The sequence below is a fragment of the Boleophthalmus pectinirostris genome, unplaced genomic scaffold (genome assembly GCF_026225935.1).
Source record: "Boleophthalmus pectinirostris isolate CB_2022bp ecotype Guang Dong unplaced genomic scaffold, ASM2622593v1 HiC_scaffold_23, whole genome shotgun sequence".
Classification (NCBI taxonomy): domain Eukaryota; kingdom Metazoa; phylum Chordata; class Actinopteri; order Gobiiformes; family Gobiidae; genus Boleophthalmus; species Boleophthalmus pectinirostris.
In genome coordinates this window covers 27,706,034-27,730,695 of record NW_026571207.1, presented here as the reverse complement: position 1 = coordinate 27,730,695, position 24,662 = coordinate 27,706,034, and the positions used below count along the sequence as shown (strand labels likewise).

The 24,662-nt window shown below is 38.7% G+C and overlaps 1 protein-coding gene across 3 annotated transcripts in view; it reads right to left on the bottom strand.

Moving 5' to 3' along the window:
- The window catches only part of tenm2a (teneurin transmembrane protein 2a), a 341,452-nt gene that overhangs the window by 84,359 nt on the left and 232,431 nt on the right, over positions 1-24,662 (bottom strand). For all 3 annotated transcript variants that reach the window (XM_055159448.1, XM_055159447.1, XM_055159449.1), the window contains exon 5: positions 18,768-19,006. In XM_055159448.1, coding sequence (XP_055015423.1) covers positions 18,768-19,006 — 239 coding nt within the window. The remainder of the gene's footprint in view (positions 1-18,767; positions 19,007-24,662) is intronic.

Genomic DNA, 24,662 nt, shown 5'->3' with positions numbered 1-24,662 from the left:
TGTAATTTGAAGTAAAGTCAAACAAAATCACAAGTGGAATGAGGCTATTCCAACAACTAAAGAGTAAACTAGTCCCATAATACTAAGTTACCCTCAAAAGCAATATCTACTTACAAAATACTACTACTACTACGACTAATAATAATGATAATAATAATAATAATAAATCACCAACAGGTTAGGTTTGTTTTCAAATTTAATGTTGTCTTAAACTCAGAGGAGGGGCGGAGCCAAAATCTAAATATATAAAGTCCTTATTACTGTCCCAGTCTTTGAAAACAAAGATTATGATTAAATTACCTTATCATTTTCAATATATTAACTTTATTTAACAGATTTTTTTGTGAATAGGCCAATAAAAGTAAAATAAATAGAAATGAAAAAAAGATTTAATTCATTAATTTAATACAAATCATAAAAAGAAACCAGGTCAAAACAAGTTTAAGATATGACTACACTCAGAGGCAGCAGTGCTAACCACTCTACCACACTCTACCCCTATGTTTATATGTAACCTGGTACTGGTAGTCCATTCAGACTCTAGAAAATATTTGTTCCCTTAATTGACCTATAGAGATACACACTGATGGATGGTAAATGGTTGTATTGAAGGCAAAATGTATGAAGGGTTCTTTTGGAAATTGGGACAGAATTTGGTACAACTTAAAATAGAAACACTGGAAGTTAAATGGCCTTTCTGTAGAGGCCAAATTATACCTCAAAGTTTTGTCCAACTGGGTCTTCATTAGAGCTTGAGGTGGTACAGTAATATTTTAGTCCCGCACTTCTGAAGTCATAAGTTTTCTTGGTCTGAACATACCTGCGTCTTGGGGATTATCGTAATGAACCATTTTAAAGGTGCAGTATGTCACTTTTCTATGAAGGTTTTACCTGGAATGTTCCACAGTATTGCATTATATTTCTAAATAGTGCATTTACTCAATTACAGATGTTTCTACTTCTCAAAAATCACTTGAAAATAATGCATGTTTACTATGAGTGAATTTGTCTCTCCACAGATCTGACCTGTAATTACACTTAATGGTGTACACTGTTTGTATTAATATGAATAGACACATTTAATGCTATATTGTGCTACATTCAAGGCAAAGCAATAACATCTCCATGGTGACAAGCATGCGGCAGACCCTCCACTAGAAAGGTTACATAGTGCACCTTTAAATGCTTGATTTTTCTCAAGTAACATTTAGATTTATTGCTTTAATTCTGACCTTTCCTCTTTTAAACCACCCTCTTCTCTTCCCCTTCACCCTGAAAACAAGTCCAAACTTCAGGACAACCACCTCTTTAGTTCTCCGAAGCAGCAGGTCACTGGTCAGACGTTTACATTGTGATAGCCTGTCTGAGCCTGCTTTGTTTTACCTGACCACTACCGCTGACCCCCTCGCCGCAGATGGCATCGCACCTTGAGCCCTGGCCCTGCCCCTTCCCCCTGAAAACTGGCAGCCCTTGGTTCCAGTCTAACCTTTCCTGGATACAACAGAGCCCGCTGTTTGGTCCACACGCTCCACGTCTGATCCTTTTACCCCCGGGCTCCTGCCGCCACCATATGCCCAACTGCCCAACTGCCCCGCTCGAAGATACAACTGCAAAACCTATGGACACACACACTGTAATATTGCATCGGTCAGAGGGACTGAGCGACGCTTCCTGACCCCTCGCTGCTCCATCTCGCATCGGCAGAAGGGATGCCACATGCAGAGCAGAGAGGTACTTCAGGGTCAAGGAGCCTGGTTTTGGACGACGGCCATTTTGTCACATCCCGGGGTCCGACACAACTCAAAGTGACAGAGAGCAGATGCAATGGGCTTTGCAGATACAAGATATTTAAGGGCAAAAAGTAAAACGAGAATTGTTAGCAGAAAGAACTTAGCAGTAGTTCACAAATAGATGGCCCGAAGTGCCACGATGTAGGGTAAACGTAACTCCACGGTAATGCTTTTCTATGGCAAAATATCTGTGGAAATGTCTTGCGTATTTTCAGCTTCATAAATCTGCTTAGAATTTATCCACAACTATCAAGGTAAGAAAAACGAAAACATAAAAGTGAACAATGACTAGCATTAGTGAACTACTCCTAAGCAAAACTAACATTATGGTCATGAATAAAACATAAGTAATAAGTAATTCATTAATAAGTAACTTGTTAACTCAGACTGATTCTACAATTAAAATGAAAAATCAAGTTCATGATGTAGATATTAGCATAGATATAGATTTGTGCAGTTCGAATGCAACAGATGTTCACAGATTACATGTCTAGCATTTAAACTGCACAAATCTCTCTGTCTATGCTAAAACCTACATCATGAAATTGCTCTAATTACTTAGTAATGAATTACTTATTACTTATGTTTTATTCATGACCATAATGTTAGTTCGCTCATGAGTAGTTCACTAATGCTAGTCGTTGATCGCCTTTACGTTTTCATCTTTTTTACCTTGATAAAGCGGAAAATACGTGAGACATTTTGCCATAGAAAAGTATTACCCGGGAGTTACCTTTACCCTACATTGCGGCACTTCTTGCCATTGTGGAAAAGGTCTATTAGTCTGTTCAAAAAGACCAATTGTATGCTCTGGGACAAACTGGGAGTAACAGATTGGCACAAAGGCTGCGATAGCTTGAAAAAAATTATTGTTGGACTTATTTTGGGAAAATCCCCTCATATCTTCTACACATAATCGCTCCCTACACAAAACAAAAACAAAAAATAAATGAATAGATTAAAAGACATTGGGAGAAATTTGGTCTTAAAGATGCACTGTGTAATTGGTCTGTCACAAATTAATTTAAATGGAGATATTTCTGCAGTATGGCAATGAACTCACCTATGTTGCAATAATAATAATAATAATAATAATGATAAAACAGGCATTGCAGGCTTGGGCTTGTCCCCAGGGAATTAGATAAGTTTAATGCCATACTGTGGAACATTCTAGACAAAGGAATATAACATCTCCATGGAAATAAGCAGGTAGCGGATCCTCCACCAGAAAGTTACACAGTGCAGCTTTAAGAAATGCTCAATAAACTGTTGCATGAAGAATAATGTATTTTGTCAGATTTGGCTTTACACAACTTAAAGCAAAAGTCCACAGATTCAGAGCTTCCCAACTTCAGGTAATTTAAGAGCGATTAAGAAAACAGGAAAAGAAAAAAGGGGACCAAACTCTTAGTAAGACAATCAATGAGTTTGTCCAGAAAGAGGGCAAATGACCTAATCAATGAAGGGACATCTAACTGCTTCGGACAAGAGACAATTAACGAGATTTTGGTGTACTCCAACAAAATAAAGTACTGTCTCAATGTCAGTGGACTTTTCACTGCTTATCACTGGAGCTCAACACATTAATCTAAAACAACAAAAACTTAATTGCATTCATTTATTTTTAGAATTATAATTACAACCTGTGTGACAATACAGAATACAGAAATCAAGCTTTTGCCCTCCAGTCATATGGGCAAGGTGGGTGGGTGTTTTGCTCAAAGACAAAAGCAATAAACAAACAACAAAACTAGAAATTGTCCACATCCCTATTCAGTATAGGTGCACGGAGTAACTCTTCTTTTTTTTTCTTTTCTGAATGTTTTCATGGTGATGGTATTGCGTTCCCAAGAATGTTTGTAATTGTAAAAGTCTCTATATGTACATGAAGCAGGACAAGTTATAGGTTATTTTTTTGAACAATAATACCCCTGTAGCTATACTGATATGTCTAATGTCATGCTATGGAACATTTCAACATCTTCATGGAGAAAAGTAACAGAAAAGGTACATATTTCTCCTAAGTACTTAAATTACTATAATAAACCTTGAAAATGTACATATACAATTAAAGATGTATTCTATATGAGTAAACATAAGAAATGAATGATTCTGAATGACATTTGCGCAACCTTAAAGCAAATACCCACAAAACTGGCATAAAAACACAGTATTATTTAAGATGTAATTAACATTAGCATATCCTAATGGTCTGATATGAATGCTGAGAGTGGAGAGAATAGGCGTGAAAGTGATTGTGATCAGTCTGAGAGGGAGACAGTGCAGTGGTGATTGATGGAGAGTGGTCCTGCTCAGAGCCATGAAGGTCACACTTGATGACAGTGCGTCCCAGAGCCAGCGCAGAGAGTGAGGGACTGTTTAATCAACACACCACAGTGATATGGGGCAGCACTAAAAATACAGAGGCAAATGTGCACATGCTATCATTCATCAGAGCGCGCACTGTACAAAACTGTAAACAATCTAGGGACTGGTGGCTGTTTGGGTAACTGTTAAAAGCAGCAGATAGCAGGGATGCAGGGGTTTAAGCACCGGCCTCAGAACCATAGGATTACTGGTCCAAATCTGACCTGAGCCAAATCATCACACAACTACAGAACATACAGAACTACAGCAATAGATCTCTCTTCTTTTTTCTCTTATTTTCTCTCAGTTTTAACCACTTTTCACGTTTATTATCAGTGAAAATGTTGTGTGGATTTTATCAAGGAGGGACTTTGGACTTTGAAAACATTGTTAGACAAAGGGTAAATCACAAGCCTTAAAGAAGATCTACTGTGCTTATGTCAACTATATAGCTATGAAACCTGTGGATCATTATGTTAGAATTTGAAATACTCATCAAAACGACTATAGAAACCAAAAAAAGAGAAGTCTGCTGATTTCTGTGTTAGAAAAAATGGGAGCAGCTATTGCAGTAAACATCATCACAACAAAGAGTCTGCCACTGAGGTGGACAGCTGCAGATCACACTAGCAATTTGGATCATTTGTACCAAAATGTCTACACAACGCTGCTAAATCTTATGTGTATCACAGGTTAAGAAAATAAAATTGGAGAATGAAAGAAGTACAGAGCAGAGTGGTGGTGAAATTGGGGATTGATTGGCAATATGGCGTCTTGAGAATAAGTGATTAAAATTAGCTCAAACATGCACAAATCACTCCAAATGCCATTTTGGGTGAGTAAATGGTGAGGGGAAACAACTATAACGTGGTTAAAAGCTCTGAAAACATAGATTTAGCATAATAAGTCTGCTCTACAGTATATGTATCTGGCATTGAAAGGAAAACAAAATAACTCCAACTTTTCTCTAAATATCAGTAATATTGTGAGATGATCCTTCACTATATTTTGCAATTTTTTTCACATGTATTTCTCAGATTTCTTGAATACAGTTATTTTTACAGTGCTGCTGATGCCATGTGGAGTAAGCCACTGAGGCCGACAGATTCACACACAGAGGCCCAGACGATCCCGAGCTCCCTGCAAAGGTGACACCAGCCCCCGCCAGCAACTTTACTCCCCCCCACCAAGGACGCCCCATCTCTGCGGTGTGTGGGAACAGCTCCACCTGTGCTCACACACTGTTAACGCAGGATGTCCTTCAACTAACCTGGGAGTAGCAAACATCGATGTACAAAAACAGATTTCCATTTTTAGTTTGGGATTAGTTAGCAGGGGAGCTGAAGCAGTGGGTAGTACTCAGCGTTTACTCAAGTGCGTTTAAGTGGCTTTTTAATACAATTGTTCTTCTCTGAGCAATTTTCTGACACCATTAATCCAGTTTGAGTATTATATTTTACAGTAGCAGTACTCTTACTTGAGTAGTAGTTTTCCCAAATACCTTTTTACACTTATTAGAGTAATTTCTTGAACTGCTTCTTATTATATTATTAGTTTGATGTAGCTGCACTGTTTAGGTGCCTTTTTTACTACTCTACCCACTTCTACTTGGGTTTAACACCAACTTAGTTTAAGAATAACCGTTCCCCACTTGGTAATTGATAAGGTATACTTAATTGTCCCCACAGGGAAATTTGCCCTCTGTATTTGACCCGTATTTGCAATGCTGCAGGGGCATCCTGTCAGAGCCGTCAGTGTCGCTTTAAAAGCACATTGTGTAACTTTCCGGGGGGCCTTCCACCACCTGTTTGTCTCTGTGATGATGTTATCGCTTTGTCTTGAATATTCCCCAGTACGCCATTAAACATATCCATCTTTCATTCAATTAAAGTTATTTTTATTGCTCAGAAAGGCTTTGAATACAAGCAATACAAGCATTCTTAGTCACCTCTCCATAGATCTGGTCTGTAACGTAGCTTGGTGACGTGCTTGTTTTTATAGAAAAGGCCGAGTTTAATATGATAATGTGGCACATTCCATAGAAATGAAAAACATCCCCATGGAGTAGTGAGCGAACATATAATTATTAATCATAATGTAACTAACTGACTGATGAATATCATTCTAATCCCACATAGTTAGTTTCTAGGATTGACTTAAACCACCCACAACTCCTAAAGGAATCGGCAATAAGAGCAATGAAAGTACAAACTGTTATCATTAGAAAGCATAATTCTGCGTAGGGGCAATTGCATTAGCGTTAGCGTTAGCATTAGCGGCGGTTCATTTAGCAGCTAGCCTAAAGGTACCAGTCAGTGCGCAGGCTAAAGGCAACAGTCTGCTCGCGACCTTATTAATGAACAGAAGCAAAGTTTGTTGATGAAACTATGGGAGAGCTTGGGGCTGGGCAATATGTCAAGAAAATGTGTCACATTTCGATTTATTTATTTATTTCCAAATATAAATAAAAGATGTTTGATTAGGACAGATTTTTTAAAGACAACTCAGGTCGTGATGGTGTCTAGATGACTCAAATTTATATTCCTCGACTAATCAGTTTATTTAGATTGTAAGTTTTTTTTTTTATATAGACCACTGTGAACACGAGAAGTTAGCTGAAGATTTTTTTTTTTTATTTATATGTAAAAGATTAAATTTATGATTACAGATTTAACCTGTCTCTATATAAATACATTGTTTCCTAGAACTTTTTTGCATAAATCATTAATTTTGCATGAACTCTTGTGCAGTTGTACTCTTGTGGGGTCAGATAGCAAAAGAGAAAACATAATGGTTCTGGGCAAGGGCGTAGGTGGGAACATGTTACAACCATATTTGAGTAATACAAAATAGTCTCTACCAATACTTACCATTTAATTTGAATAAACCAACATATACATTTATTCTGACATTTTTCCAAACTCAAAAGTTTTGTTTATTAGATGTTCTGATATGTATTCAGTGATATGAGAACAGAGTTACCCCGCCGCGATTTCATTGGCTGCAACAGAGTGATGTCATTAGTGGTGCCAGGAGCCTAAACTGGGGAAGCGGCAGGACAGTGCAGCACTCGAAGATGGCAGCTTGAGCAGGTGTGAGTGAAGACGCTGGGCACAAAACTTTGAAAAACTTTTCAAAAGGAACTTACATGGCTTCATCTTCCATTAAACTTGCCTTATAATGAAAAAGAGTGACTATCACCACAAGTGCACCTCCCAAATAGAGCCCTATATGCGCTGTTAGCAGACGGACTCTACTGACAATATTCCATGGAAAAATGTCTGAACATTACCTCACAAATATCTTATCACCAACAAGGAAAGGGAAATCTGCTGCAAACTTCTACATTGCTGTTATCCGCTAAAAATCATCTTAGAAGGACAATGGACACAAACTGAACATTTTGTGAACTGAAAAATTAAACCACCTCTCACCAGTTGGGGACCTGCCCAGACATTGTGTGTTTTTGGAAAAATTAATAAAACATAAAACTATCCCATTTGACCCTTTCTTATAAAGATGTGCTGTTTGTTTTTTGCAGTGTGCATCGTGGAGTAAGTAAACAACATTATATAATTAATCTGTTAATCAAGTAACCTATCAGTTGGTTTCATAGGGGGGAGACTTGCATCAAGTCCCCATACATTGTCTTAGAGCAGAAAAAGCTTCACAGTACAGGCAGACTATATGTCCTGACATCCTATAGGAGCCATGTCAAGAGCAGGTTCCTGGATCAAACTTGCACACTGTGTTGTTGCGGCACACGTCCCCTCTCGATGCCATCTTTAGCCTGTCTGACATGTTTCTTCCTTCTCCCCTTGTTCCTGCCCTCCTCACGCCCCTGTGTCCTCTCTCTGGCGCCCCCTGTCTGTTCAGCACTGGTGTGATCAATTAGGAGGCATTAATCCCACAGATCCAGCCGGTGACAATGCCCCGCAAGGCCACGCTCTCCTTCATCTCTCCGCCCTCCTCCTCCTCTCTGTCGCTCCTCTCCACACCTGGCTGTCTCTGTAACTGCTGTTTCACCTCCCCGTCATAAATAGCTGTGTTTTCTTTCACCACAGCAAAAATATAGACTTGTTTTGTTTTTTTACTACAATTTCTAACACTTCTTTCAGATTGCTCCCACAACAGATACATTTCATTTACTGCATTACTAAGTAGTTCTCAGTAGTCTCAGTTGGTTTTAAAGTAGTGTGCACTTTAAAGAAGACATACTGTATTATCCTTTTGTGTGGGTATTTAGTATTAAACTTTAATATACATACAACTTCATTTACATTATTGATCTAAAATGGCTAAATAATAGAAACAGGTTGTGCCATGTTAAACCTTACAAGCATGATGTATTGTACAAGTATAAATTACAGAGCAGTAGGGAGAGATAGGGGGTGGGTGAAAACAGAAATTTTCAGAGCACTCAAGCCTCAAATGTTGAAAGAGACGATACAGGAATACAAGTTTTTATAGCAGACATGAGGCTTCCATTCTTTTGGTTTCCTGGTACTACCACACACAAGCTCACAAATTGAGCAATGCAGAATTTATTTACCTAAAAATGCAAATAGCAAGATTTGAACTAACAACCTTATAATTAAATAGAGCCATTTGGCAATGCTTATTACAACTATTTTCAGCTCAAAATACTAGGATTTCTTGTCAGTGTATTAACAGGTAATGCAATAAGTTCTGTCAGGTAGGGCATCTGGAGTAAAAAACCTCTCTGTCTCTCTTTGCGACAGACACAGATCAGCCCCTCTCCCCAGTGTTTCGTGGCGCACCTGTCCTGTTGTTCCCGTGGCGACCCGCTGACAGTGATGCATCTTACTCCTTCCCCTCTACCCTCTCTTCTCCGACTCAATCCCACCCTCTCTTCCTCTTTTTGCCTTCCTCTATCTCGCCCTCTCCAGGTTGCCGCTCACAATGACAGACCGGTATGGGCCAACCATTCACCTGTATCCTAGCAACCACCTCTCCTTTTGGCTCTGGAGCGCCACGCAGTGCAAGCAAACAAGATGCCTGGGGATCAAAGAACAAGCTCTCCGCGTTCAGTCATTCCTTCACATGTTAAAGAGGAGGTAGTTCACTAGAGTTAGAGTAAAACACTGACAAGAAAAAAATAGTGGCAAATCTTTTTAGGCCTAAATTGATTGAATTAGATCCAATGTGTGGACACAGAGGGAGACCAGGGACCAGTAACCAAAGCATAAATACTAAAAGTGTTGATATGTTTGTGATGGTTAATCAAATCATCACCAGTTTGGATGTAATTAACTAATTATTACCTGGTCCCTGAAGGGTTGACCAGGTTTTGTATTCACCCTGTGTTTCTGTGTGTGTGTGTCTGTGTGACTGTCCACCCATGATAATGCCGTCATTTAAGGACTGATTGTCACCAAATTTGGTACGTCCGTGCAGCCCCCATGCCCGATGCCGCAAAAAAAGTTTGGTGACGATCCGAGGTCATTTGCGGTGACACGGGTCAATTGAAAGGTCACGCCATTATAAAGGATAGGCAGTCTCGGCAATTTCTGAACCATCTGTGGACTAAAATATTCACCCAATCATCACACAGTTGGCACACACATAACCGGGGTATGGGCTGGGCTCCTCATGAGCTGGCTTCCGTGGTGATGAACTGCCCCCACCAGTGCCTCGTGGGGGATTGGTTTGCTATCTCTGATTGTGCTTGTTATTATTAATGAATAATTTAATTGGTCAAAATACAAAAAATAAAAAATAAAAATGCCACCAATGTAGCTATTATTTGAACACAATGTGCCAAAAAACAATTACCACTCGCAATTAGCTCAAATCAGCCAACTTGGGCACATTTACATTGTTTGATGCTGATTAATGTGCAAAGTCCATAAAAAAAAAAAAGAAAAAAGTTAACTATGAATATAAATACATCAAGTAAAAGTTGAGACACTTAACTTTCACTTTCTTTTTTTTTTCTTTTATGTTAAATGCATAAAGCCCTACTTAAAATAAATAAATAAATGAATAAAAAACCCTTCACAACAATCCCTTATACTCCTTCACTCTCTCAATGGCAGCCTGTGTTATGACATCAAATGAAAACAGCCTATTCAATAACATGGCCGGGCACAGATGTGTACAGACAGAGCCCCACTGAGCTGCAGATGTTTGGGTTCTCCACTTATATATCTATGTATGACTTTATCTGCTTCCCGCCTAGCTCCATTCAAGCAGTGTGACAAACTGAATATGCTTCAAAGGGAGTTGGTCTGGCTGCTTGTGCTTCCTGCTGAGCACGGCCTTTCCAAAGAGGTTCTCAGCCCGTATTGAATATATGTATTTCTGCCAGATTGTCCGGCAATTTCAAAAGATTTATTTTTGCTTCATTGAAAAAACAAGAAAGGAGAAATATAATGTTTGAAGAAGACCACGGAGGCACGCTCATATATAGCCATACAATCAGATATATACATTTTTCAGCTTGCACAAATAGAAAAGTGCTGTTTGTGCACATGTGTCGTGGTGTAATTTATGAGCGGGCTCCGGGGTGGACGCCTCGGAGGGGTCCTCTTCACGCTGCATGGCTCAGGGTGCTCAACGCAATCCCCTGAAGAGACAAGCAAAGTGACACACACACACTCGGGACACGCACAGGACACACAAAACTGCAGCAGCACATCCCCACATGAGCAGTGAACTCTTCCCACAGCTGCTCACTGCACGATTAGCGAAACAAAGCTAGGTAAACACTAGGGTTTCAGACTAGGCAATACTGCTACAGCTCAGACTATAAAAACAGAAGTAAACAGCTCCTTACAGAAGTGAAATAAGGCGTTACACAAATCTAAAGTAATGAAATATCAATGACGCCCTGTTAAGCTTAATGAATTACAATATGGGCTTTTGGACAATTACAGTCTTGGTGTTAATTTATCTTGCTTATTCCTGTAGGGAGCAAAAGTGAATCATCTACTTTAGCAAGCCTTGGACCAAATCTTACAACTAAAACTTGTAATGCAATTGTCTTTATTTTTGCTATGGTAGGGCTACTATCTGCTTTTCACAGGTTAAGGTAAAAGGTATATTATATTATATTTTGTCTCATATATATACAGCAAGTCGTAAGTGAAACTGTAAAAGCAAATTTGCTCTTCATATGATGCCTTTCTTTCTTGGAATTCTGTCATTGTTCAAAAGGATTAGGCATTATAAGTACTTTTTACTTCATCCTAAACCTTTGCGGTCATAATCCATGGAGTTGTAGTCTATGTTTTGTTTTGCTTTGTTTTGTAGTGCTGCAAAACAACCGAATAAAACTACTACTACTACTACTAAAGGTATACTTTATTCATTGCAATGAGTCTCAAACTTTTCAACACCAAAGAAAAAATGTACCATCAGATCTAAATCAAGTCTAGAACAGAACAAGTCCAGGTCTAATCTGGGGCTAAACCAGATCTAAAAGTGGATTATATCATTGCCACTAAACAAGAAATTATACAAAGGAGGACAACAAAGTGGATAAAATGAACCCTAAATAAGGCAAACCTACATACTGATGAGCTCTCTAAGTACTAACAGTGGTGTAAAAACTATTGAAAAACTATTCTTTATTGTTCCTGTGAGGGGCCACTAGGGTGCATTGCAGAAACCAGGGACCCATCTCCACATGTTGAGCTAGATTTGGTCAGGATTACTTTAGTGGAAGAATACACATAGCAAACATGTTTTCGATTGATGGAGGAAACCAGATGACCTCAGAAAAAAAGAGAAAAATAACATGAGGAGAACATACAAACTAGAGGCAAGCCCCACCCAGCCCAGGGATTAAACCAGCAGTGAGGCAAAGCTAATAATCAAAATACATTTCTTTTCATATAGAGGCCATGCAATCTCCACTAAAGTAGGCCACAGTGATTGGAAAGCATAATGAAATAAGAAATCTTCCTCTCTCTTTAATGGCGGTTGTTGTCCTGCAGAGTATTACAAACCTATAGGACTGGAGCTTAAATGAAACCTTATTAGCGGCAGATGTTGAGACTTAAATGAAAACATTAAATGCACAGCCCTTTTAATACCATCCCACTGATGTCTTTGTTTTCTCACAAACCAAAAATCAAATTAATTACGAGGCATGGCTAATAATGTAATGCTACCAATTATGAGGATGGACAGCCACTAGTGTTAACAAGTTGTGTCTGGCAAGTCCCCAGATGGTGGGCCGATATAGAGGGGACGGCATCAGCATGTTTGTAATATTGCACTAATTAGGTGTTTAAATGACAACTGTTGGCACTGCGTTTTATCCTCTCTGTACATAATATGATGTATTTTTCATATACTGTGGGCCTCTTGTCAGCCTCAGACATTGTTGCATTGTGTGGTATTGCGTCTCTTCGAACATGGCTTGTCATTATTATCCTGCAGAGAAACAAATGGCTTTTTAATATGGCTTATACAATAGTGGGTAAATGGCAGTTCAGTTTAGTATTGTATTTGCTCACAATGTACAAAAGGCCTGGTATTTTACGCGACATGATGAACGTACATGGGTCAAAGGTCATACTTTTAACAATGCGGCTTCCTTAGACAAGCCACAGTGACTCAAGACGGGTCAAGTTGCACTGGTACATGAACATCGCCTGACTCAATAAACATGAGTCATTCAAAAGTAAATTGACAAAGCACATCTTATTTAACACTGTAGTTGTCTTAAAGGTGCAGTGACTTCTGGTTACATATTGCTAGCTGCTTGTCTCCATGGAGATGTCACTGCTTTGCCTGGAATGTTCCACAATATCGCATTGGACTTTTCAATTAAACATGTTTTTTTATACTGCGCTTACCTCCGTGTGGTGCTGAGCTCTGCACTGGTCCTTTCGCACCGGTCACCCCACGGTCTACATGGGTGCACCTCATAGCCCGTCCAATGAGTCCTGGTTCAGTTCTGGTTTAGTCCTGGTTTAGTCCTCCTGGTTCTGTCCTGGAATCAGCCCTGGGTGAGTCCCTGGTTCAGTCAATGGCGTGTAAGGTGCAAAAAGTCCAGCATCTTGATCAATGTTTCTTCTGCTCAGTAAATAAAGCCTGTGAAGTGATGACGTATTTTTGACAGTCGAGTCGAGTCGTGTCTGTAAATTCGTATTCGTGTGTGATTTATCACGGGTACGAGCGGGTAATGGGTGGAATGTTAACTGGTCTGGGTGGGTGCAGGTTTAACTTTGATATAATCACGGGTTAACGGGCGAGTGTAGTGCTGTACTGGACCCATGCAGGACTTTGCTCCGCAGATCTGATCTTGGTTTCACATCAATGGAGATAGATAATGCCCTGCTGTGGAATATTTTACCTAAAGCAATAACATCTCTATGGAGGCAGAAAATGTTATAGAGTGCACTTTTAAGTAATGTAATTTTCCACAAAGTACCCATCATAAAATAAAGTCTGAAATAATCACAAAAGATATGAATTTGCTTTATAAGAAATGACTACCTAATCCTATAGACATTGCAGTATGTCTTTTTGCAATGCTTCTTAGCTGTATTTGCTTTCCCCCTTCATTATTTAAACATTTTCTTAGCCCTGAAGCTACAAAACTGCCTCTTCTTACGTGCTTGAAAACCGGTTTAATTTTACAGCCCATATCAAACACCGCCCATCCTCTTTGAAGCTTATGTACACTATACTAAAGTCATATCTGGTTTTGTTGTTGCGTTCTTGCCCTGCGGTTGCTACATTTATGTGTGGAGCTTGTTGTGAACTTTGCCGTCCTTTCCTCTGCCCACTCTCCTGGCTCCATCTGTGGCTGTCCGCTGCAGTGTGACCGCGCGGAGGCCCAGGAGACGATGGATGTGTGCGCATGGCCCGGGGCGTAGGGGGCCTGATCTGCCGGGGAGGACATGCTACAATCTCAAGGGCACTCCGCAGGATGCCATGACTACATCTATAGACAGACATGACTGCATTTGAATAGGCAGTGTGGAAGTGACACATGATGATGGTACATACTCCGAAGGGCTTAAAAGTCCTATATTACACAAAGTCTATTCTTGTAAGATTTAAGCCATGTTATAATGCTGTTACCTCTACAAAAACATACCTGGAGTTGTGTTTTGGTTCATCCACACGTTTGAGTAACCCTTTATTATTAGTCTGTCTACATCTCCAAAGCTTTTTTTTTTTTTTTTTTTCAAATGAACAGCTACCTTTTACCTTTTCTTTAGTAGAGATTGGCATTTCCAGGGTTGAAATTATCCAAATGATTCTAGTGAAGGTGGAGTGAAAACATAGTGGCGTTTTTGTTGTTGTTTTGTTTTAGAGAAGAACTCAGCCTAAATATGCAGGATTTTTGTGTTCATAAATCATAAAATAGCTTAACATGGGCTCTTTAACTATAGTGAAGGTAGCATTGTAGCATAAGGAATGTAAATTATGAAGCATGGAGTGTTAAACGTAATGGTATGTGTAATGAAAAATGTGATTCATTTACAGGTAAGGTGGGTGAGGTGTCTTGCCAAGGACACACTGTATTAAAGCGCTGTACCTGTCTTAAAACTGTGGAAAAAAAAGAAGTAAAAAACAAAAACTGAACAACATTTAGATGGTTTGCAGTGGTTGAAAGTTATTCCTTACTTACCTTATGCATTCTGAGCAACATTATTTACAGCAATGGGTTTATAAGCGCATTTCAGTTTTCAGAGACCCAAGTGGAGTTTTGTCATCAAGGTAACGGTAAAAAAAAACTACTGCAATACCTTCCTGACAATTAAATGCAGACAGTACATATTAGGCACAAGTAATGAGCTTTGCATAAATAAAAATTATAACATTATGAAACTTTCTGGGGCAACTACCACTTATAATCTTATTACCAATACCAGATACCAGTATTGGATCGGTGCATGCCTTATTATGATACTATTGAGACCACAGAAAATTGCTTTATTTATCTGTTTAGTCTAATTTTATCTCTGGTTTGATCTGTTCACCAATAAATTAAACATGTCTCATGTCTAGTAAATAAATACAGACACAGAAAAATTGAGTTTGCTATCAAAAAAGAAAACCATAATCACCCCAATTCCGTTGTAATATCCAAGAGTATTATCACATTTTTCTAATATTGTAACAGCCTAACTGTCAGTGACACTTGACTGCACTTCCTGACATATCCATGCTATATGTGGCGGGAGCACCACCACCCACCCATCTATGGCTGCACAAATAATGAAAAATTGCATAAATAATATATGCAGAGGTGATAAGGGACTTGTCCTTTGTGCTGACGCCACTGTTTTTATAAGATCCTCCCATCTGTTGACGAGGTCTCTGGGGTAAAGGGGGCCAATCAAGATCTCTGTGACACATCTGCCTTCTAATCCACATTAACACTCTCACCATATACCTGTTATTTTCCCCTTGCTCCATTGTCTGCTCATCTCCTGCTTCATCTCACTGGGGGATTGCACGCTCTTGCCCACCAATTGAGGTCAAGAAGGACTAAAAATCCACACAACCCAAACCCCCCCGTCCCCTCTGCGTGATCGCCCTCCTACGTATTCGGCCGGTCAAAACGATGCTCTCTGCGGTCTCTAGGAGCTGGTACAAAGTGCTCTGCTCTCAGTGGCTGCTATTGCTGTAACTGCAACTATTACAGTTTTAGATCCTCTGAGGCATAGGTCAAACAATAGAAAAAACAGTAGAAAAACTGATGGTTTCAGCTATACTGTAGTAGCAGGCCTGTTCTGGATAATTATGTATTGAGAAGCTAATAATTAAAAATACTAACAGGCTATTTTTTCTCTATGAAAATTTCAAACACATCCACACAGTACTGTTTTTATTATAATTGTACTTTTAAGGAGCTTTTGTGGCTCAAAATATTGCACTAATTTGCTGAAGAAAAAAGGGCAACGAATAAAACTGTTTAAAAAAAGCAAAACAGAACTAAAAATCTGGTCTGCTTCTGAAGAAAATCATAATCACGATTCAAAATTAAAATCATGGTTTTTAGGAGAATAAAAATGATGCACTGTCAACCCAGGGTGGGAAACATCAAACATCAAGTCTTTTACTATGTTTTGTTATTCATGTTTTGAAATCCACAGTGGTTTGCTCCATGTTTTGAGGGGCAAAACCGGCACTTTATAATTCGTAAGAAAATTTCATTATTCTTTTTCCTATTACATTATTATTAGAATTGTTTCATTTAACTTGAGCAACAATTAAAACTCACTTAATTGGGCAGCCATAATGAAAACCTTAATTGGACTGGTTTAGAGAAAAATAAACTTTTTGTGTTTTTTGGTGTTTTTTGATCAAACTATTCCTCACTTTCCTCAAGACACCTTAATTATTCACCTTTCAGAAACCAAAGCATAGTTTTGCCGCCATACCTTTGCTAACAACAACTAGCGTGCAAACATCGCAGATCCTGGTTGACAGAAGATAAAAACAATGAATACTAGATGCAAACAGCACAAAGCGGGTTCATTATATCTGTACAGGAGATAAACAGATTTTACTTTATTAAATGAAAAAAAAAAAGTGTTACAGTCCCTTTAAAGTAACACTAACATCCCAGCTCATTATATGCAGCACAGCAAATCCACAGTTTCTCCCCTATATGAGTTGGTAAAGTGCTCTCCTGCGTCTCTGCCTTTGCTGTAAGTGTACCTCTCCCTGTTCTACCTCTGGATCAGTAAGAAACACAGAGTCCCCCACTGACTCTGTTTAGATTGTCCCCCGACTGATACCTGCTCCTGGAAACAGCTCCATAAACAGTATTTTATGTATCGTCCTATGAGTCTGACTGGCTGTTTACTATGCAGAGACTAGACCCTGGCTCAGTGTGAGGCTGCCACACAGCTACACAACCACAACGCTCGGAGAATATGCATGTGTAATAAAACTGGCCGTTAGCTGGACTATTTTTTCGCAGTGGTTTTGAATGAATACAAATTTAGTACATTTTATGCATCGTGTGTCATGGCGTGTTTTGAAGTAATACAGTCTCTGCTCTCCACTCCGCAGCAGGACAGTGATTTCAGGTCAAACAGCAGACTTTTATTCAGATATCCTTAACAATACATCCATACATTGTAAGGCTAGCTTTCAGAAACCATCGCATTCACTTTCGCAGTTATTTCTTAGACCCATCAACACAACAGTCAGTGGTGGAAAGTAACGCAGAACAAAAGTGAAAGTACAAAACTCAAGTACAATTATTAGGCATCTGTACATTACTTCAGTAGATTTTTACAGTGGATACTTTATACTTTTTCACTACATTTGAAAGCATGTTTATCTATACTGAAAAGTAAAAAGCACTTTTTTTATCGTTTGCTGAAATGGCTTTTTTGAGACTTTTTTTTTAGCATGTTTTAGCACATTTAATTTCTCAAAGTACATTTTAAAACATATACCTCACTTAAGTAGATTGTTTCATGTGATACTTGAGTAAACCTTTGCATCTGTATTTGCACTTTTACTTAAGTAACAAAAGTGAATACTTCATCTACCGCTGACAACAATACATCTATTCCATTGGTCACATCTGGTTAATGAAGTCAGTTAAAAGATTACATAATATGAATTTTACTATAAAAATGATGAATTTTGACCTATTCCAGATGCAACTAAGCAGATATCTTTCACAATTCATTCTGTGGACTTTGTAGAAATAATGGGACTGACAAATTTTATCACTCGATTTCAACCATGACATTTTAGTTTAAAAATGAGCCGTCTTCTTTATCAAACCAATCAAGATGTCATTGTAAAAATCATGAATCATCATGAATGTAAACTGACTTTGAACTGTGACAGAAGCCAGCCTTGATTTTAGCAATGTTGGAAGTACAATGGTGTTGATTAGCTTAGCATATTGTTAATAGTTATCTTACTGTGTGGGGAAAAATGCAACGTAACCTATCCAGTACCGTAGACAATTATTAGTGCTCTATAGCAGCGGTCCCCAACCTTTTTTTCTCATAAGGACCACTAAAAACATGCACTTTTTTACATATAGCAGCATAAAAACATAAAACCTTTAACCATAGTTTGAAAAAGAATGCCTGTATACTCATGTTTGCTGTTTACCAGGTTAATATGTGCTATATTTTCAGAGTAAAACACATAGATATGGTGGTAGACTATAAAAAAGATGTAAAACTCCAGTATAGTATCTCTATAGGATGACCACCTGTATATTTTGGTTGTCCCGGATATCAATTTTGGCCTCTGTCCCTTGTCCCACTTTCTTAGAGACCGTCCCATTTTTCATTGATGCGACATGAATTATAAAAATGTGATTTTTTTTTTTCCCCTCATAAACAAGACTTTTTCATTTTTGTGGCTTTCAGGGTTGTAATACATTGGCATTGTAATACATTTCTATTCCAATCTCTCTGTGCTTTACTACTGATAAAAAAATATGTTTAAAATGAGTCTGTGCCTCCATGTTCCACCACGTTATTGCATGTATTCAACGCGTCCCCCTCTTTTTGTACAATCTGCGATGGTCACCATAGAGCTCTACAGACTAATACAACTGGTTCATACAATACATGTCAATAATTATCTTCTCTTCTTTACTAATTAAAGCTCATGTAAAATGGATTTTTCACTCACCAATGAAGTAGGACAGTAGGATGGCCAGGAGGGCGGCTGCTGCGATGGCTGACACTGCGGCGCATTTCCAGCTGCAGTACTTGGACGGTTTCTTTAGTTTGAACGCCGATCGGGAGAAGGTGTTTCTAGGCAACAGGCGAGGGGGTGGAGAGTACACTGTCCCGGAGGTCAAAGGGTAACCGGGGGACGAACTGCTGAAGAGGGGTGTGGTCCCTGATGAAGTCTTGAACAAGAAGTGCCTGTAAAGAGAGAAGAAGTCAGCACATGAGTCAGTTGTAGAAGATTTATTTGTTGTTGACTTTTTTTTTTCTTCTTATTCACATGTAAATGTATTTGTATGTTACTCTATCTATATTGGTAGTATCTACATAAAAAATATTTTATGATTTAGGTTGACATTTTAAAATAAGTCTTGGAAGGTAACCATGAAAAGGGCAGTCCAATCGGTCATCTTCTGATCTCTTGCTTCTTCAGAAGATGTTATTGCTTTATTTTGAATGTTCCATAGGCTTTTACCCCCAAGCCAAGTTACATGCCAGATCTATGGAAAAGCAACAGCAGAAAACTTAAGCCCAATTTATGGTCAGGCGTCAAATCGTCAGAGAGTCTGCGTCGTTGTCAACCCTCTATGCAGAGCGTCTGCTTTGACTGACATGCACCTCTGAAATTTTCTAACTACGTATCAAAATGACACAGACAGCAGGGGGAAGCAATGCAGACAATAAGGGCTGTGATTGGTCCTCTCTACCACTGCTGTGCATACATTTCCTGTACGCCACTTTCCTGCTTCATTTTGTATACATGAACGCCAGTTTTAAAAACTAGCCTCCTTGCGTTGTGGCAGTGAATTACTTCGTGGCACTTAGACCTCAACGCAGATCCATAAATAAAAAACGACTGCGACAAGGTGATTGTGGCAGTGTGCTTTGAGTCGACACAGAGCTATAATTCGGCTTTAATTTAAGACACTTTTACATTTATATGTTTAGTGAAGTCAAGAACAAAAACAAAATCAGGTCAAAACTTGAAAAAAAAAAGAAAAAGCTTATCTATATAAAATAGTTTATGATATAAGTTGACATTCCAAAATAAGTCTTGGAAAAACTTGGGACGGTAAACATAAAAAGGACAATCCAATCTGCCGCCCAATCAGTCTGCACGGCCAGGTCACATATGGGCACGGCTCACTCCAATTTCTCTTTCGATGGACCCTTCCTGCCATATGGTTTTGAACATTCTTCAACTGATTGTGTCTCCAATTCGTTCCAGTCCAAGGCCTCTTTTTAACCTCCACCTGCTCTGGGCACCTCTTCTATATATATGTTTCTATCTTTTTATGCTTTTCCTCCACATTCACACCATCTCCTGTGCCCCCCACTCCTGAACTTGATGGCATTGAGGGATCGCTGCCATGGGTTCTTCCGGCCCCCACGTGGCCGCTGGGGTCAGAGCTCAGGAAGAGGATAAAAGGGGGATTTGAACCGTCATCCCGAGCCGGTATTACCCATTATGCTTTGCTATTCTGCACCTGCTCACCCAACAAGTCTCCTCTGCCCTCTATCCTCCATTTTTCCATTTACAGAGCTATCATTCCTTCCTGTCACGCTTCTCCATCCCTCCAAGAAGAAATTATATCGTTGAGTATGTGATGTTTTTTGGTCTAGTGTTTTGTTTTGTTTGTTTATTTATTGATCCTCACCCCTCCAATTATTCTCTTTAATAGCCTTTCTCTTAAAGCTTTACATTCAACAATAAAAGCTAATTATTTCCTCCAAATCATACCATTAGTAAAAGCAACATTTCAAGACCTCATGAAGTAGCATAGAAATGTTTCATATTAGATTTAGACAAACTTCAGTGATACATGAGAAAATTGTGTTATGCCAATAAATATGGTTCAATAAATCGGATATGTTTATAGTATATTAAATTTAATACAATTTAGAGTATATTGTATAATTGTGAATATGCAAAATGAAGCACAGCGGTCATTTGCTTGTAATTCACTTAAAAAGAAAGGAAGAAATTGGGGGTAATAGCGTATGCAAAAGCTGCCATTTTTCCGCCAACAGTGCAAAACATCGATAAGAAGCATTAGCCTAAAAACTATAAAAAGTTAACACAAGAGACGTGGAATAACCAGATAAAATGCTGGGTCACTGACGGTAAATACAATGAATACTAAGTTTAGTATTTAGCATTTTAAAATATCCTTTGAGAGAAGTGAAAAATTGGATGTGAATGAAATGGCCAATTTATAATATCCAATCTTTTCTTTTGATTATAGCTACACTCACTATCATTATTTCAAAAGAACTACTAACATAAACACACCCTCTATATACCCTCTACTTGATGTTTGCACAGATTTGTCCATTTCTCTCTATAGGACCTACACCAATTGTGGAACTGTTGCCCAAAAGGAAAAAAAGCAAAGAAATACAAGATCTTGAAAAACTTTCCAAGGACACAACAAGTCCGAGAATCGACTTTTGTTGCTCTTTTTGGCACCGTGCTCAGAGAAAGTACGTGGCTGCCCCTACACGACTCCAGGTGGTCGCACAGAAGAGGGCCCCGAGGCAGATCAGAGATACTGAGGTCACTCCTCTTTCTCCCTTCTTTCTCTACTATCCTTCTCCCTTGCTTGCTATTTCTCTCAATCGTTCTCTCTCTCTCTCTCTCTGCTGAAAAGGACAGCTACTTTTCGGCTCGTCTTCTTTGTCAGAGGAGCTGTTGTTTGCGAGCTGTGCAGGTGAGAATGCCCCGTGAAGGAGGTTGTCTGGGGCTGTTTTTGACCTTGAGATTGGAGAAGTTCAAATTCAGGAAGTTTTGAACATTCTGGAAAAAGCCAAATAGAATTGGTCAAAACTTTAAGAGAGTTATGGGAAGAATTTCATATTTTAAATTTTGTTTGGAAAAAAAAACAAAACAAAAACTTTAAATGTAGATTCAGAACACTTTTGTACAACACATCTTCACTCACTTGTAAGCAAATAAGTCTTGATGTACATCTGGTTTGATCCTGTGTGAGTCCTGGTTTAGTCCTGGTTTAGTATAAGGTTAACTGTTTAGTCCCTGTCTTAGTGTGTAAATAATGTACCTGAAAGAAAACTTATCTCTGTACTTCCAGTTTAAGTACACATCTGGGCACTTATGTATCGGCCGTTGCCTTGCAGATGTTTGTTTCAAGTTTTTTCTTCTTCTTCTTCTTAATTTTCAGCAATTATGTTAGTAATTTTGTGTATTTAGTTTTCACAGCCTTAAAAGGTGCACTGTGTAACTTTTCTGGGTCTGTCACCTGCTTGATTCCATAGAGATGTTAATGTTTTTCCCTGCAATGTATTACAGGTCAAATCTGTGGAGAAGAGTTGCTGTTTTTGTAGTTTTTTTGTAGTTTTGAGAAATAAAACCACCTGTAATTGAATAAATACAAGATATATTTATTTAATGCCATACTGTGGAACATCCCAGGCAAAGCGGTAACATCTCCATGGAGACCAGTTAATGGTAGACCCTCCATCAAGTTGCACTGAATGTCCATAGGTACTCATTCAGCTCATGTTTTTGCACCGTAATAAAACTCTTTGTCATATCTTAAATTAATGCAATTAAATCCAGCTAAGACATATGTAAACAAACATAAAATTTTCCCTGCTAAAAGTCGTTAATGTAGTGCCGTTAATCTGTGCATTCATCATTAACAAAGAACAAATATTGTGAATCATACACACAACTACATCTTTACGGGCTCATTAATTTTTTCAAATGTTTGCTCCTGCGATTTAAAGCGCATAATTTCTGAGCCATATGTTTTCTTTGTCTTTAAAGGGCCCATATTTTGCTATTTTCTGATCTGTTATAACGTTGTTGTTTCCTCATCACAAACAGACCTGGAGTTGTGTTTTGTTTCATTTACACATTTAACACACAAACTGCATATTTAGGAATTTAAGAGTTTTTTCTCTAAAACAGAAAACACTCTATTCCACCTAGTGATGTCATGCGGTAATACAGGACATGCTCCACTGTGGTTTCAAGGCTGATACACTGTCACTAGAATTATCTGGATGAGTTCACCCCTGGAATCACCAATCTGTACTGAACAAAAGGTAAAAGGTAGCTGTAAAGTGAAAACTACCACTTCATGACATCACAAGGTGTGCCCAGGACATGCAGACAGACTAATAAAAGAATAACTTAAAATATGTGTGAATGAATCAAAACACAACTCCAGGTATATTCCTGAGGAGATTATACGAACCTAACATCAAGTCGAGCCAATTTAGCGTAATAAATGACCTTTAAAGAGGAATTCACAATACGCAGTTGGCCTGTCCAAAGTACGCTGCTAGCTTAACCCACTCTGGAAGGATGACATGATTGGCTCCTGTCATATTAAATTAACATACATTTGGTTAATGCATGGTTATTTCGCCTCAGGGTTTTTACTATTTGTGCAGTGGAGTTCCCCAGGGCAACTCTGGCTGTGAGTAGAATCAGTGCAGTGGTCATGTGATTTCATCTCTGAACATACCGTCCCAGAGCACTTTAGACGGACAGTTGCATAGACCAGTGTGTCAATCTAAGCCTAGTATCTCCTCACATGTTTTTACTTTGTTTCAGAATGATTAAAAATTGGGATTGTTGCCATAGCAATTGACAATTTCAAACAAAATACCATCTTTTGAATGGTGAATAGTAAAGTTGTTAAGAATATTGCATATAACAGGAAATTCAAGAATATCAGATAAAGTAAGTAAGTGCTTTTACATTTTTTTTATTTACTTATTTTTTCCTTGAAGCATTTGGATCATTTCAGCCCTGGAAATGACCATCTCTACTGATCTAAAGTTAAAAGATAGCTGTTAACTTGAAAGCTACCACATCACAAGGTGGAACAGAGCATTTTGAGCGTTGATGATTTGGTCATGCATACAGACTAACAATAAAGGAATACGCAAACATGTGTGAATGAAACAAAACACAACTCAAGGTATGTTTTTCATGAGGTAACAGCATGGCTTAAAGCTCACAAGAGTCAGTTTTGCAAACAAAGCTCTTAGACATTCAATCTTATACTTGCACATGCATCGCGACAGTTTCTAGGCTTTACTCTGGCTCTTATGCATTAAGGAGTTCCCTAATTTCTCAAATGCGTGTTTATACATCTGTCCACTTATATAAAACCAGCTGCCATACTCAGAGCAGGAAAGGACTCAGTTTGGGAGCACTCTCTATCCATTATTTACGGGGCCTGTGCGCTGTCTTTCCCTTTCACTCTCATCAAACCCTGCCTGTGATTGTGCCACTGCAATGCTACTGGCTCCGTCGTTCCTGGTTGTCTCTGCTTCCTCTTCTTCTACGATCTTTTCCCCTTTACCTGTCAGGTTCTCTGTATGATACCAGGGCAAAAGCATGGATCACAAAACACGGGCTGTATACAGTATATGCACATGTGGGATGGGCAACACAAAACCTGGAGATAGTCTAAAAATATTGCCTCCTTGTCAAGGCTTGTCAGTGTGTCAAGAATCAGTCAATAACTGTGAATGTACATGACACTTAATGTATTAAAAGTACACTGTGCAACTTTTCTGGTTGAGGGTCCACTACCAATGTGTCTCCATGGAGATGTTATTTCTTGGCCTGGAATGATCCTTGGTATGACATCAAACATATATATCTAGCATTTATTCCTTACGAGTGTTTCTATTGATAAAAAAATACATTAAATCCTTCTGTGAATGGGACGACTCTCCACATATCTGAAGTGTAATGTAGCGTAGTGCTGTAGCCTGATTGTCTCCCTCGTGATTAATTGATTTAATCTATACTGTGGAACATTCTAGACAAAGCAATAATATTTTCAGACAAACAGGTGGCGGACCCTCCATT